This window comes from Triturus cristatus, chromosome 7 (assembly GCF_964204655.1).
Source record: "Triturus cristatus chromosome 7, aTriCri1.1, whole genome shotgun sequence".
Taxonomy (NCBI): domain Eukaryota; kingdom Metazoa; phylum Chordata; class Amphibia; order Caudata; family Salamandridae; genus Triturus; species Triturus cristatus.
Window position 1 is genome coordinate 1,244,517,335 of NC_140590.1, and position 14,653 is coordinate 1,244,531,987.

The 14,653-nt window shown below is 44.5% G+C and overlaps 1 protein-coding gene across 1 annotated transcript in view; it reads left to right on the forward strand.

The window, feature by feature from the left end:
- Positions 1-14,653, forward strand: part of LOC146811709 (putative DBH-like monooxygenase protein 2) — a 439,263-nt gene that overhangs the window by 254,079 nt on the left and 170,531 nt on the right. Inside the window, exon 7 of the mRNA XM_085618698.1 lies at positions 4,279-4,445. Coding sequence (XP_085474824.1) covers positions 4,279-4,445 — 167 coding nt within the window. The remainder of the gene's footprint in view (positions 1-4,278; positions 4,446-14,653) is intronic.

The following is a 14,653-nucleotide window of genomic DNA, read 5'->3' on the forward strand; positions in this document are numbered from 1 at the left end:
AGACTATGTGAATGGTAGGGGCGATGGGGCATGCGTGTGGCAAAGTGTGTGGAAGTCAGTTTTTATGGTTCACGTATGTATTAGACACTGAAATAAGTAGGTGCCCTGTTGCATACATGTCGTAGGCAATGTGCATTGTTATATACAGTAGTACATGAGCTGACACAATAAGTACAGAAATAAATGAAATTATCTGGCTGTGTGCATGGCATTGCAGTTGCACATGAATGTAACAAACCTAGAGAAAGCAGATTTGGTTAGAGATTCATATGTCATTCTGTATGATCTGTAGGTGTGGTGGTGTATTGATTTTACAGGACATATAAGCATAAAGGGTGGTTGTACATGCAAGTAGGAAGTGGTGTGAGCAAGCTGTGCAATGAAATGTGAATGTTGCAGGTTATGCACCCAAGGACAGGACTGACACATGAGACATGCAGCATGACATGACTGTGTTCCCACCCAAGGGAGATCCTTGCCTTATCAATAGCGAAAGACGGACTGAGCTACTTTTGAAACTAAACAGAAAGTATTCATCTTTGTCAATGTCATATGCAAACTATAATTTAAAGAAACCCCCTGTATTTTGAGCTTCAGAAAAATGAATACAGCTTCTACTTCTCCATTGACCTTTAGGACCATAACAGAAGCCACTCTGTACAAAATGTGTGTGGAGATGGGTGCAGTATCAGTAACGTAGGGGCATATTATCAAGAAACGGCGTTAAAATTATAGCCGCTTTAGCGGCAGAAAACTGCCGCCAAAGCGGCGATAATGGGCTTGATAATATGCCCTTGAGAATTCCAATAGAAGTCCATGTTCTGGGGTTGACATATTATCAAGCGCATTATCGCCGCTTTTGTGGCAGTTTTCTGCCGCTAAAGCGGTGATAATTTTAACATCGTGCTTGATAATATGGCCCCCAATTCTTTAATTGATGTGGTAGTTTCATATCCTGCATGTTATTACCCCATGCTGGGCCCTGTAACTCTTAATGTCCCGTAAATGTGTCTAGATATTGACTGGAATCAGTAACTTCAGGCACGGTATCTCTCCCTCCAATAGCATGTCAACTGGGAATGAGGCACTAAGGGCCTCATTTACAATGAGGCTGTGCCACCGGAGCGTCACTTTTTGCGACGCTCGAGTGGTGCAGGGGTCTGCTCCATATTTACCAGGCAGCACTAAGCCACTTTTCATGGCATAATGCAGCCTTGTAAATATCATTCCCTGAAACACAGATTTCTGCATTAAAGGGGAGTGCAATGGGTGTTGCTGGGGTGTTCCCAGCAACACCAATAACTTTTTGACACTGTACCAGATTTATGAGGAATCGTAACTTGGAGGCAGCACCAAAAATGTAAGGGAGGCGCAATGAGGAGAAATGCCTTTATTCCTCATTGTGTTTCCTTTCTCTATGTGTCCTGCTTTCTGCAGCACACGCAGAAAGAGGTAAAAGCCTCTTGTGATTGTTTTGGGGCAGTAAGGTTACCCTTCCTGCACGAAAACAATCATCCCCCCAACGCAGACACCCTTGCACCATGGCGCAAAGGTGCCTGGGTTGGTGCATGCCAGCCCATTGTGTGCCATTTCAAAAAATGGGTTACCCAAATGTGGTCTGGGACCTGGGTGCAGTACGATACAAAAAACAGTGGTCCTGGACCTTAATCTACCAAGATATAAATCAGAGTTCCTGTTTAGGTATATTAAGTCAATGGTTTCATGAGCTGTATTTGAAACAATTTATGGGTTCACAGTACTTAATACGTTATTCATAAATATATAAAAAAAAAGGGGTGCAACAAACCATGATAACATTCACCATATATTTTATTGATTGGTGAATGGAGGTCAAGAATTTTGACAATGCAGATTCTTAAGGTTGCTCCAGAGGGAACGTGCATGAAAAGAGGGGTGCTCAAGTGAAAAGGTGTTGAAAAGAATTCAAGATAGTGATATAAAGATAGACTTTATACATTTGTATTTGGGACTGGTTGTAAATCACCATCCTATGAGGCCTGGCCGCATTTATAGTAAAGAAACTCAGTTTAACACAATTTCAAGTTACACAGAACTGTATTCTTGTGTGGCACTGTGGGGTTGCATATGGGTTCCAGGCCCATTCAGGGGCGTTGACGTTTCGACCCGACTTATATTTGGACCTCGGCCTTGCGGGTCTTCTTCAGGACTGGGGTGGGTTGGGCGAGGCAACCTTGGTCATTGGAAAGCCTTATTACAACCCGCCGAGATGTGCAGGATGTTGTGGTCTTATGACGGGCGAGGCGTGTGTCTCCACTCTGGGTGAAACCGTCTGTGCAATTCTTAGTAATTGCACATGAACTGAAGACCGCTGTGCTGGTATCACTGCGGCGCGTGAACAATGGGGGGGGGGGCACGTCGGTGTTAGTCCGATACGTGGTTGACTCTCAGTGAATACAGTTCATTGGAGCTTCGGGAAAGCCGCTCAGTTGCCGACCGAGTTCCGCCTGGCTGGCAGGGTAGGGGAAAAGGAAAGGAACGCACCTATCTGATAGACATCGCTCATTTCTGCCCTTTTCTTTTGCCATAGGGCAGAGCAGCAGGAGGGCCTGCAGTACTGCCCTACGGTAAAATCTTTTCAATAAGGCCCTACGGGGCATATTTAAAACCCCCTATTGCCACCGCAATGTCACTTTTCACGATGTTGTAGTGGTGATATGGGCTTCGCCTTATTTTCAAGGCAACGTTAAGCCACCTTGTGAATAAGGCACCCTTTCATGCTAAACTTAGTATGAAAGGGGAGGGCAATGGGTGTTCCGGTGGGCGTTCCACTGCAACACCCATTGATTTTGACACTGCCCAATACTTACAAGGGTGGCGTAAATATTGGGTGGTGCCAGAATTAAGACCAGGGAATACCTAGTCTTACCCTGGCGCAACGAGGAGAAAAGCTTATTTTTCTTCTTGTTTATGCAGTTTCCATGTGTCCTGCGTTGCGCAGCACACATGGAAACAGCAAAACACTATTGATTGTTTATGTGCAGGAAGGTGTCCTTTTCTGCACATAAACAATCATTAAAAAGAATGACGTTTTCCAACTTCTATGTGTGCAGGAAAGGACACCTTCCTGCACATAAACAATCAATAGTGTTTTGCTGAACACATAGAAGTTACAAAACACCATTTAAAGAATGTTTAGGTGCAGGAAGAGACACCTTCCTGCACATAAACAATCTTACCTGCAATGCAGGCACCCTTGTACTATGGTGCAAGGGTGCCTGTGTTGGCACTAGGCAGCTGAAATTAGCTCCAGCGCAGGGCGAAACGCAGGCCTGCACCATATTTTTGTAAATATGGTGCTGCCTAGCTTTTCAGAAGGGGCAGAGCGCAGCGTTAAGCCAAGAAGGCTAACGGTGCATTTCACCACTTCTTTTGTACATATGACCCAAAGTTTTTTGCTTTGGAGACTATACCAACAGCTCTGTGACTGTTTGTGACTGACTGTATCCCACCTTAATAGGGCTTATACAATTGGAGTGGTGCCTCACTCAATGTAAATCATGGCTGACCCTATAATTTATAGGGTGAATACAGTAGACATTTCATAGACATGCCTCTTTGTACTTCTGAATAAAATTTATAAAGGGCTGGCTGTGGTTCTGTGTCCCATACAGCTTTGGGGGACAACGGGTAATCGGATCTTTACAGTCATGCGATACTGTAACAACAAATATTGGAAGAGATTAAGTAAATTATCAAATGATGTAAAATAGGAAACAGTTTGAGATTCGTTCTAAACTTTCACTGAATGAAAGACGTTGGCGATGTCCTTAATTGTCCTTAGCGACCTTGTGTGGTCGTTTATGACCATAAGTCACAAATGACTTTTGTCATTCCTTGGCAGCAATATCAGTCCCCTCAACATTGTATGTGTCTTTCATGACCACAACACACCATTAATCACTGCCAACCTATAGGTCAACATTATAGACATTTCTACCCTCATTTGTGATCCTTTGGGGATATGAAACCCCAGGTGCCACAGCTCCACTTTGGTCAACCTTATCTCTATCTTTACTTTATTTGTTGTTTTTCTGGACTATACGACACCACTGTTCAATGCCATTTCCACTAACATTATCAGAAAGACACATTTAACCACTATTTTCCTCTAGACAGGCATGATCTAATCCTCCACATTTGCATGCGTTGTCTTTTATTATTTAAGACGCCATTTGCCAACATCTCCCAAACTTGCATTATCTGCCCTTTATACTAACTTCATGTTTGGTCCTACAGGAACCCAGGACAATTCAGGAATGCGTCTCTACTACACCTCGGAGGTTCGGAAATTTGATGCAGGAATCCTGGAGGTGGGCCCTACAATAACGGAAAGCCTCTTTATTCCACCCAAGGTTGAGTCCTTTAAAACGTATGGATTGTGCAAGATAGGCAATTTCACAATGGTAAGTGTTTGGCACCAAGGGGTGAGCACATTCATTTTATTCCTGCCGCCAAATCATTAATGTAAGTTTTTCCCTAAAAAGCAGGAATGTGTTTGAAGCCTGTGAGGTCAGAGCATTTATATAATAATTATATTGCCCACTTATATTTTTACATGAATTTTGGGACAGGAATGTACCCTGCATGGTGTATAGTTGTGTTTCCCAGTCCTGAGTGTCCAATTTTGCCTATCTGGTATACTGGTATTTGATTTTGGAACTGGCATCACGCTAATCTCACATGTGTGTAGAGTCCTACGATTAAGGTCCTGGTTTTGTCCTGTGACCTAGAGGGGCTCACCAAGCGTGCCTTCATTCAAACTCAATGGACTACTGTCTCTGCTGTGGTTTTAATACACAGAGTGGTCCTGACAGTATAGCATATTATGCTAATCCATAGTTGTGGGCAGACCTTTTTCTGTGTCACTAGAGTGGAGGCCTACTAGCCCATTCATGTACATTCCCACTTCTATGAACTTCTCCAGTTCCTAGGGCTGACATCCTGCAAGTATGTTGTGAGTGCATGTGTGTGTATCCTGTGTGGTGCATGCATGGTGTATTTGTGCATAAGCCAGAGTAATGAAGGCTCATGGGATTTTTTATTTTTACGCCGGCCTGGCCTTCGCACACAATATGTAGGCAAGGTTGTTTTCCCAGAGAGAGGAAGTGTATTATTAACTTTCCTGATGCTGGAGACCTAGACACTGGAGTGAAGGGTGTGGAGACAGGGCTCCTTTAGAAATGCAATTTGGTCTTTTGCTTGGCAAGGTGCTGCTGATTAGTTTTCCTGAATGCTGCCTTTTGGTGGAAGGTCAGGGAGAGTGGTACGGTTGCAGACTTTCTTGTGCAAGGTGAGGTGAACCTGTAAGTGAGGTTTACCTGTTTGTGTTTCTCTGATGAACTCTTTCAGTTGTTGATGACAGACAGGTCCAGAAAACGTAGCCCTTGTTGTGCCTCTGTTGTGGAAGCTCGATGCTTGAGGCCACCCTGCTATGAGAAGCATCACTCCACAGCTGTGTCTGGAGAGTAGCCAGAGGAGGACACTTGAAAGAGAAACGTCCCAAACTAATAAAAATAATAAAGTGAATACATAATCTCCTGTCTGATTTTGGTGCATAAAAGTGGGGCCTTGCTACCCCACTTGCTTTTCCAGTCCTCAATGGCCAAGGAAGTGATCCTCCGCAGAGTATACTCAGAGGACCGATTTGTAACCAGAGCTGCTGTCTATCTGACAGCCAGCTTACCCAGAGAGGAGGAGACATAACCTGGATCTATCGCTGGAAGACCTGCGTGCCTGTCCAGAAGTGCCTAGAAACCTGCACATATGCTGAGAGAGGGAAGGAGCCTGCCAACCTTGAACTAGGTGTGTCTGTTCGAGAAGGGCTAGGTGCAGAGTGCCTCATGTGTAAGTGGGAGCACCCACAAGAGAAGGACTGAGGAGAGCAACATGCAGTTACTGGTGTCTGTGGGCTTTCAATATTGATGTGAGATCTTCATTGCAACTGAAATTGCTGAGCCAGTCATGGCTGTTGTTGCTTGAAAGAAGTAACTAGCTTGTGTGCAGCAATGGGAAACAGCAAAGCCGGAACCCCACATGCCTTTACCACGCTTGCAACACTACCACACAAGTTTGTACCACGCAGAATTTTACAATGAATATGCCTTTACCATGCATGCCTTTCCATAGGAAAAGCATTTTTTTCATTTGCCAATAAATTTGGCGTCATTTGATGAATCCTTGGGAAAGTTTTAAAACTAGTTTGCCACTCACTTCAGTTGCTGTCTTGGATATTTCAGGGTGATCTGTCAAGTATGGGCCGAGAAAGGGGGGTCTCAAAACGTATTTTCACCATGTTAATTTCCATATGAACTTTAGACACGGCTACAGCCCTGACTGCTGAACCGAATTACACCAAATTGTCAGAAAGGTAGATGTTGGTTCAGGGAAGTGCCTTTTTGTGATTTGGTGTAAATTCGTTCAGTAGTTGCTGAGTTATTAAAATACATTTCCAATTCTATATATAGGGACATGGATGATCCGCGACCCCTCCCAATCTCATGCTGAGTCCTAATTGGCTGCCAACATTTCAAACCAGGAAGTGTTGGCAGCCATTTTGGGACTCTGCCTGAGCTGAGTTCCAGAAAAACATTAAACAAAATGAAAAGGAGCAGTGTAGAAATACCCTTACCCCCTTGGCCTCTGGGGGAGGTTCCACAGGGACCCTACAGGGCCCAAAAAGTATTTTTTTAAACAGTTTTGGTGGGTGTTACATTGGATCCGTGGCTCCCGCTGAAAATTAAAAGAAAAAACAGAAGTGCGGGCTCCACCGCTTCTGTAGTAATTACCCCCAGATGGGGCAGGTGCCAGGGGCATTTTCTAAATTGGCGGGGTGCACGGGACCCCTCTCCTGAGGCTTATTAATGCCCTGGGGACCACCACCTTCCCAGGGCTTATTTATCATTAAATGGGGGGGCCTATGGGACCCTCCTGCCCCCTGGGACCACCACCTCCAAGGGACCATATTATACAAATAAATCGAGATGGCGTCGTGGACCCCCCATACCCCGGGGACCATCACCTGCCCAGGCCTTTCAAATTTGTAATTGGGTGGGCCTCAGGGACCCCCCTGGGACCCGGGGACCACCACCCCTCGGAGCCAACTTCAACAAGAAAGGAGGGGAGCCCTGTGGCCCCACTCCTGGAGTCATTAATGGCCCTGGGGACCACCACACCCCAGGGCCAGCTCCTGCTATGTCTCGGGGTGCCCACCTCTGGGACATAGCTGTTTTGTGTTGCTTTGCGGGAGCTTTAGCCCTCCAGCCAAGCCACAACAAACACTCCACTTCCACTGCTTGCTGGAAGTGGAGCAGAATTGCTTTCACACACAGGGAGCTGCCTTTCAAGCAGCTCCCTGTGTGTGACAGCAATGTCGGCTCCCGCAGGAGGTTGTTAGCTGACAGGGACCACGGGGGCCTTAAGGCTCCCCCCGCAGTCCCAGTTGAGAGTGGGTTCCCTGGATGCAACCACTTTTAGATGGCCAGGCCCCAGGGGATGGGGTCCCCAGGGCTGAACTCCCCATCCCTAATAAAACAAAAAAAGATTTTTTAAAGCTGGCCCCGGCAAGTCACTGGAGGCACGCCCCCTTTCACCAACACTCTGCAAACACACCTCCTGGTGCACTACTAGTTGGGGGGTGAAGTACCATTGACTCCTGAGGGTCCTTGAAGGCCAACTACCTCTCCTGTTACCTCCAGTAAGTCCCACACAGCAGGATTGCTGAGAGGTCTTTAGAGGTCACGCTCTTTTGCTTCCCCACTCTGTAAACACACGTCCTGGCACACTACTGGTTGGGGGATGAAGTCACCTTGGCTGCTGAGGGTCCTTGGGGGTCAACAAGCCCTCCTGCTACCTCCAATAAGCCCCACACAGCAGGATTGCTGAGAGGTCTTCAGAGGGCACATCCCCTTTCTCCAACCCTCTGCAAAACGCGCCTCCTGGCACACTACTGGTTGGGGGGTGAAGTCCCCTTGGCTGCTATGGGTCCTTGGGGTACAAGAACCCCTTAAAAAATCAAAGGTTATAGGAACGGTATAGTAAGGAAATAGAATTGAAATAAACCTTAGCAAGAGGGTTGTCTACGAGGGCAGAGGTTGCCCAAAATAATGGACCAACATTTGGGGAAAGTGGAATGAATATAGAGGGATGTTATGTGCACCAATTGATCAAGTTAATCCTGTTGAGCTGTCTTAAGATAACTTGCATAAAGTGGCTGAAAAATGTTCGGAATGAAAAAGAGATGACAATGGAAGTAAATTGTTAGCACATACAAATTATTCAGAAAAGGTTTTAATTGCACTTTTGTCAGATTGGTGTGCTCAATGAAACGGGGGACACTATGTCACTAAAATAGTGTCACATGTATGAGCAAGCCACACATATACTTCTAAACAAAATTTGTATAGAGCACCACCACTATAAAACAGTTGCAAGGTCCGTATATATACATCGGTAAGTATACAAAAAAGTAAATGGAAAGTTCCAAATTCTTTAGCTCCAAACTCCAGCTTGAACACACAGCCGACACGTGTTTCGTCGAGAGACGACTTTTTCTAGGCTTAAACAGAACTGTAGTTAGAATGAAGGTAAACAGCACGAAGCGTTGGTATACTCATTGTCATCAAAGAAAGTAAATTCAGTCCAGAGCGACACAGTACAAATAGACCTTGGCATGAGAACCAATCTCCATGTTCCACATAGGAATGTAAAAGAAAGAAGCCAGGACCTTGGTAAGTCCCTAGCCCTTGTTTTTGCCAGAAGCGGTCAGAAAAGCCGAAGGGACCGTCCGTCCCAAAGCTAGTTCATTACTCCCTCCATGCCATAGCAAACACTGCTTTCGCTTCCATGAAGCAAAGCAGAATTGCTTTTAGACAAAGGGAGCTGCATGTTTGCAGCTCCCTTCGTCAAAAAGCGATGCCGGCTCCTGCAGGAGGCGGGGAACCGTCAGGGACCACGGTGGCATTGTGCTCCCCCCGCAGTCCCTTAAGGAAGTGACCCGATTAGGGTCAACCGGGTCACTCACGACCACCTCTCAGCCTTTCATACAAATGAAGAGTTGATCAGACAGTAGAGAATACAAACCAATATATTTATTCAGATACACTCGAGCGGAGCCCAGTCCACCCAGTCTCTTAGGATTACTGCAGAGGAACTGACATCAGCAAACATGGAGATACATTATGTACAATTCAAAACCAATGAAGGCACGCCCATAATGGATTGTTTCAGGCAGATGCAGTTAAACAAAGAAGTACAGAAGGATAGGGTTTTTGAGGCTGGGTACACACTATCTCCTACCCAAGGTCACTCTGTACGTGCCTGCCACTAGACTAGTGGGAGAAGGCCTCTCTTGTGGGAAAGATATGCGCTAATAAGAACAGTGTATTCATTAGCAAGGCAAGGCCCAACCTTGGAGGAACGAAACTTACCACAGGCCGTTTTCTCAGAGGAAAATAAAGATTAGTTTTGATCATGGTTCAAACTGGCGGGGAAACATAAAATGGTGCTGCGAATGCTAAATTACATAGAATAATACACAGATAAAATAACCAAAACATTTTCATTCCAACATCCCCTAATGTGAGGTCAGGCCCCGGTGGATGGGGTCCCCGGGGCCAAAAGTGGCCCAGGGAAGGGGGGGCCACATGACCCCCCTCCCGTAAATGTTTTATTAATTAATTAAAATAGAGACAAAACCCCAGGGAATGGGGTCCCCGGGGACTAAAAAGGCCTCAGAAGGGGAGCCGTGTGGTCCCCTTCCTTTAAATGTATATATATTTTTTAAAGAAGTGGCCATCCCCGGGGGAGTGGTCCCCAGGGCCAAAATCAGCCTCAGGAGGGGGGCCGTGCAGCCCCTTTCCCGTTTACAAAAGAAAATGGCTCAGGCCCTGGGGGATGGGGTCCCCAGAGCCCAAAAATACTAAGAGAAGGGGGGGGGACACAGCCCCCTCCCTGCATATCATTAGTGATGTAATTTGAGATGTCATCAGTGATGTCATCAGTGATGTCACTGACCATGTCATTAGTGATGTAATATGTGATGTCATCAGCAGTGCTTTGCGGGGGCGTGAGTTATAGTTAGCCCAATTTACTATAACAGCCGAATTTCTCTTGTATTTTACAAGTGAAATGTCCAACTAACTATAACGTCCCTGAAACCTGTGGTTTTTTCAGTGAATTCTAAGGTTTTTTAAATGCCAATTCTTAACTATAACATCCCTGAAACCTATGGTTTTTTCAGTGAATTACTAAGGTTTTTCAAATGCTAATTTCTAACTGTACCGTGCCTGAAACCTATTTTTTTTAGTTAATATATATATTTATATATACATTTTTTTCACAGCGGCAGCTCTCTTTTCAGCATGCAGCGCTCTTTGACGGGCGGTTAGTGGAGACGGCAGAGCCAGCCGTTAAAACATTATTTCAATTGTCCCCTTCGCAGAAACTTTCCACACGCACTGTGAGCAGACTGAAACGCGTAGGGTTACGAACTTGTCAGGATATGCCACTGCTTGAATAAACATCGAAATTGTCAAAACTAATTACCGGTGAGTTATATATATATATATATATATATATATATATATATATATATATATATATATATATATATATATATATATATATATAAATATATATATATATATATATATATATTTATATATATATATTCACTTAAAAAACCATAGGTTTCACACATGTTATAGTTAGCTGGACATTTCACTCGTAAAAAACCTATGAAATTCCCCCGTTATAGTTACTGTAGGCAACTATAACTCACGCGACCGCAATCCTCTGCTGATGACGTCAGATATTACATCACTGTATTTAGACACTTATTTACCCATGTCTTCTTCCATTAATCTTTAGCTATACATATATTACAAATATTTATTTTTCATAAAGACACATATGTCATCAGTGATGTAATATCTGACGTCATCAGCAGAGGATTGCGGTCGCGTGAGTTATAGTTGCCTACAGTAACTATAACGGGGGAATTTCATAGGTTTATTACGAGTGAAATGTCCAGCTAACTATAACATGTGTGAAACCTATGGTTTTTTAAGTGAATTTGCAAGGTTTTTTAAATGCTAATTCCTAACTATAACGTGTGTGAAACCCATGGTTTTTTCAGTGAATATAAATATATATATATATATATATATATATATATACATATACACACACATACACACACACACACATACATACTTATAAGCCCATAGAACAACAATATTCGGTCCAACCTGCCCTTTGCAGGAAGACACCCATATGGCGATCAACAATGCATGTACTAAAAAGTCCAGGTTTACAAATCATATTTAGACCTAAACATAGTGTGTACGTTCACTTCAGATAGGATTGTGAAGGTACTGAAAGATATAGATATATATCTGCTGTAGTCAATAGTCGTATTTAATTCACTAGGCACCTAACAATCTTCCATCACTGGGTCCGCATCAAGATTGTACTGCACGGAACCACTTAGGAATCACTCACTGGGAAAGAAAAACTCTTCACAGCATCACAGAAAGGCAGTCGCACAGGATCAAGTGGCCTGATGTACAAGCGTGGCTAACTTTTTGGTAGCCATGCCATGGCAAGCAGCAAGAGATGACTACAAGGCCAGGCATCAGTGAGTTTCAAGCACCCTTAAAAAGTCATGAGACCAGCATCCACACAGGGCCGCGCTCCAGGCAGCCATAGACGGCCAAGTGCACAGCAAACCCAAAAGACCAAGATTCCTGCAGAAACAAACTACCACACGCCCAGGAGACACAGTGGGCCAACAATGCACTATTAGGACCGTAAGCACTCAGATTGTGCTACAGGCCACTTGTTGACCATATCCTCCTACAACTTAAAACTGCACGGCAGGGCAATGGGAAATCCAGGTAGGACCCGAACTCTGTGTGCTCCGGATTCTCGTTAGAACTTTGACAACATGTGACGTATGCACCAATCACATAATTTAGCTCATGCAGCCCATAATGATATACCGTTATAAGCACAGTAACACAGAGACCATCCTGTGAAGTATATACACTCGCGGGTGCCCTCACCTCCTCTTGCTTCTCTTGCCCGGCCGGGTCTGCATCCCGGGGGCCCTCCCTTGCGGTCAGGCTGCTCTCCAGTGCCGGTACCAGACTCCGAAGGTCCCCACAGACCCTGCCCCGGCTCTGGTCCTCTTCCCGGACGGTCCTCTGCCCCTCAGAGTCCGACGAGCCTGCGCTGCAGTCCGACACAGACGGGTGCTTCACGCCGCCCTCGGAGAGAGTCTCGGAGCCCGAGGAGGAGGCTGACAGGCTAGGCGAGGACGAGGAGTTGCTGCCGCCGCTCTTCGCTGCCAGGGGGAAAAGTGTCCGCTCCATGGTGCCCACGGGTGTCAGCCGTGCCGCGGACAGTACGGGCTAGAACAAAGGGCAAACCCAATAGTCTCTGGGACCTGGGTAACAAACAGTAGAAAAGGGTATGGTCTCAGAACATACATAAAATTGAAGATCTGAGCAAAGTCAGCAGAATAACAATTGCAACCAATAAAGCATATCAAAGTGTTATTTAATCACACTTGAGACAGGCACATGAATGCATGTAAAAAACACATTTCCAAAAGTGCAGGGTGCCACAGGGAAGGGGAGGGTGTGATGAGTTAGGTAGGGTAATAGGATAAGTGACATATAAACATTCGTAACGGTTGTACAAATCAATTGCTGTGCACGTTGCTATCGTGCCAAATAATCAGAATGGAAGTCAATCATAAGCAGAATTGAGTCATCAGCCTAAAGAGCCATATACAAGTAAAAATACACAGTGCTCAATGCACTATTGTAGGTACTGGCGTAGTGAAATGTCGACGTTTCGACCCCTCATCAAGGGTAGGATGATTTGATCCTTACGAGTGGGGTCTTCCTCAGGACAGAGAGGACGGTGAAACCGGAAGGGTAGGCACCTATAAAAACATTGGATCAGTATTAAAAGGGGTAGCGAAGCCAAGCAGAATAGAACAGCGAGGCTGGAAATGGAAAGGCATTGCCATAATTACCAATTGAGAGAAGGGACATCTAATCAGTGTCAGCTTGGCGTCCGAAGGCGCAAGGGCAAAAAGGCTCCAAAGACAGGTGGGAGTGATAAACACCTATAACAAATTAAAGGTGACAATGGAATCATTCGAGTAACAATTCATTGGATAAGTTGAGTATAACTCCCTGAAGATGGGAACTTACAATTTTTAGTTGAACCACAAAGGAGGAATTGATTGCTCCATCATTACACGCCGCAACGTAGATCGGTGTGTTAGAGTGAAATAAATCACTTAGAAAACAGCCTCTATAAATAAATGGAGAGGGGTGCTCTTTTAGTGAAAAACCTAATAGGTAATCCAAAACTAGAGAAATAAAGAAATAAACTGCCACAAGGACCTGGTCCCCCAGCCTATCATCCGTGTGTTAGGTAGTTATATAGTGGGGCGAGAGAATCAGTGAAGCGAGCGCTACATCGGAATTATTAAAAATGAATAAACAATGGAAAAGTGAACCGTCGTTGAGGACAGGTATCGCTTGCACGTTAAGAAAAGAAAAATCATCAGTTAACAAAAACAGCAAAATAAAAATAAAACGTGTAGGAAATCTTAAATCGTTTTAACCCAATAGAACGGAGGTAGGTGGCGTGGTTCCCGTTAAGCAATTGCTTAATATGAATTCAAGGGAAACACTTGTTTATATGGGAGCAAACTATTCGTGTGAAAAATAAACGAGAGTATGCATCGATCGAGTTGGGCCAAGTTGAACGAAGGGAAGAGGAGAGGTTCCCCTACCTTTAGACGGTGTCCGTGTCATCAGCACTCGAATCTGACAAAACACTGAAACCGCGGAACGGCTGCCTCATATGGAGAACGCTGCAGCCGCGTGACGTTAGAACGGGTGCAGACGCTAGATGCTGTCCGTGACGGTACAATGGAAGAAAGACATCCCGGGTACTTCGTCGGTGAAACTAATAGTTAAAAAATTATGCGATTGCAGTCATAGTCTGGAATTAAATGGATATGACTCGCAATAGTATCTCAGACAAAAGGGATGTTATTCATGAATTTATGGAGTGAAACGTGACTCAAGGAGTTAAACGCTCGATCGGAGTGATCGGAAAGTAAATGTAATCAACCAGGGGATGCTCTAAATGGAGAAAAAATCTATACATTATAAGAACGCATAAATGTGAAAAATACAAAACATAAAACGAAGCATAATTTGTATTGGAAATGCATAGTTTGTAACAAAACAAGTGAACTTATGTAGATTGATATTTTCTTAATGGCCGGTTAGAATGCAGCAAAGACAAATGGTGGATTCTTCTAGAGAGAAAACAACCAAATTATCATATATACATGGTGTACACTAATCGTTATGCATATAGTGGGCAAAAGGTCAGGACGTTCAAAAATGACAGCAGGTTGGCAGCTGAAATTCTTTTAAAGAGAAAACAGTCAAATTATCATATAAACATGGTGTACACTATTCATATGCATATGATGATCAAAAGGACAAGACGTTCAAAAATGACATTGACAGCAGGTTATGAGCTGAAACACCAGAAGAAAAAGAACAGTGTTCACTAA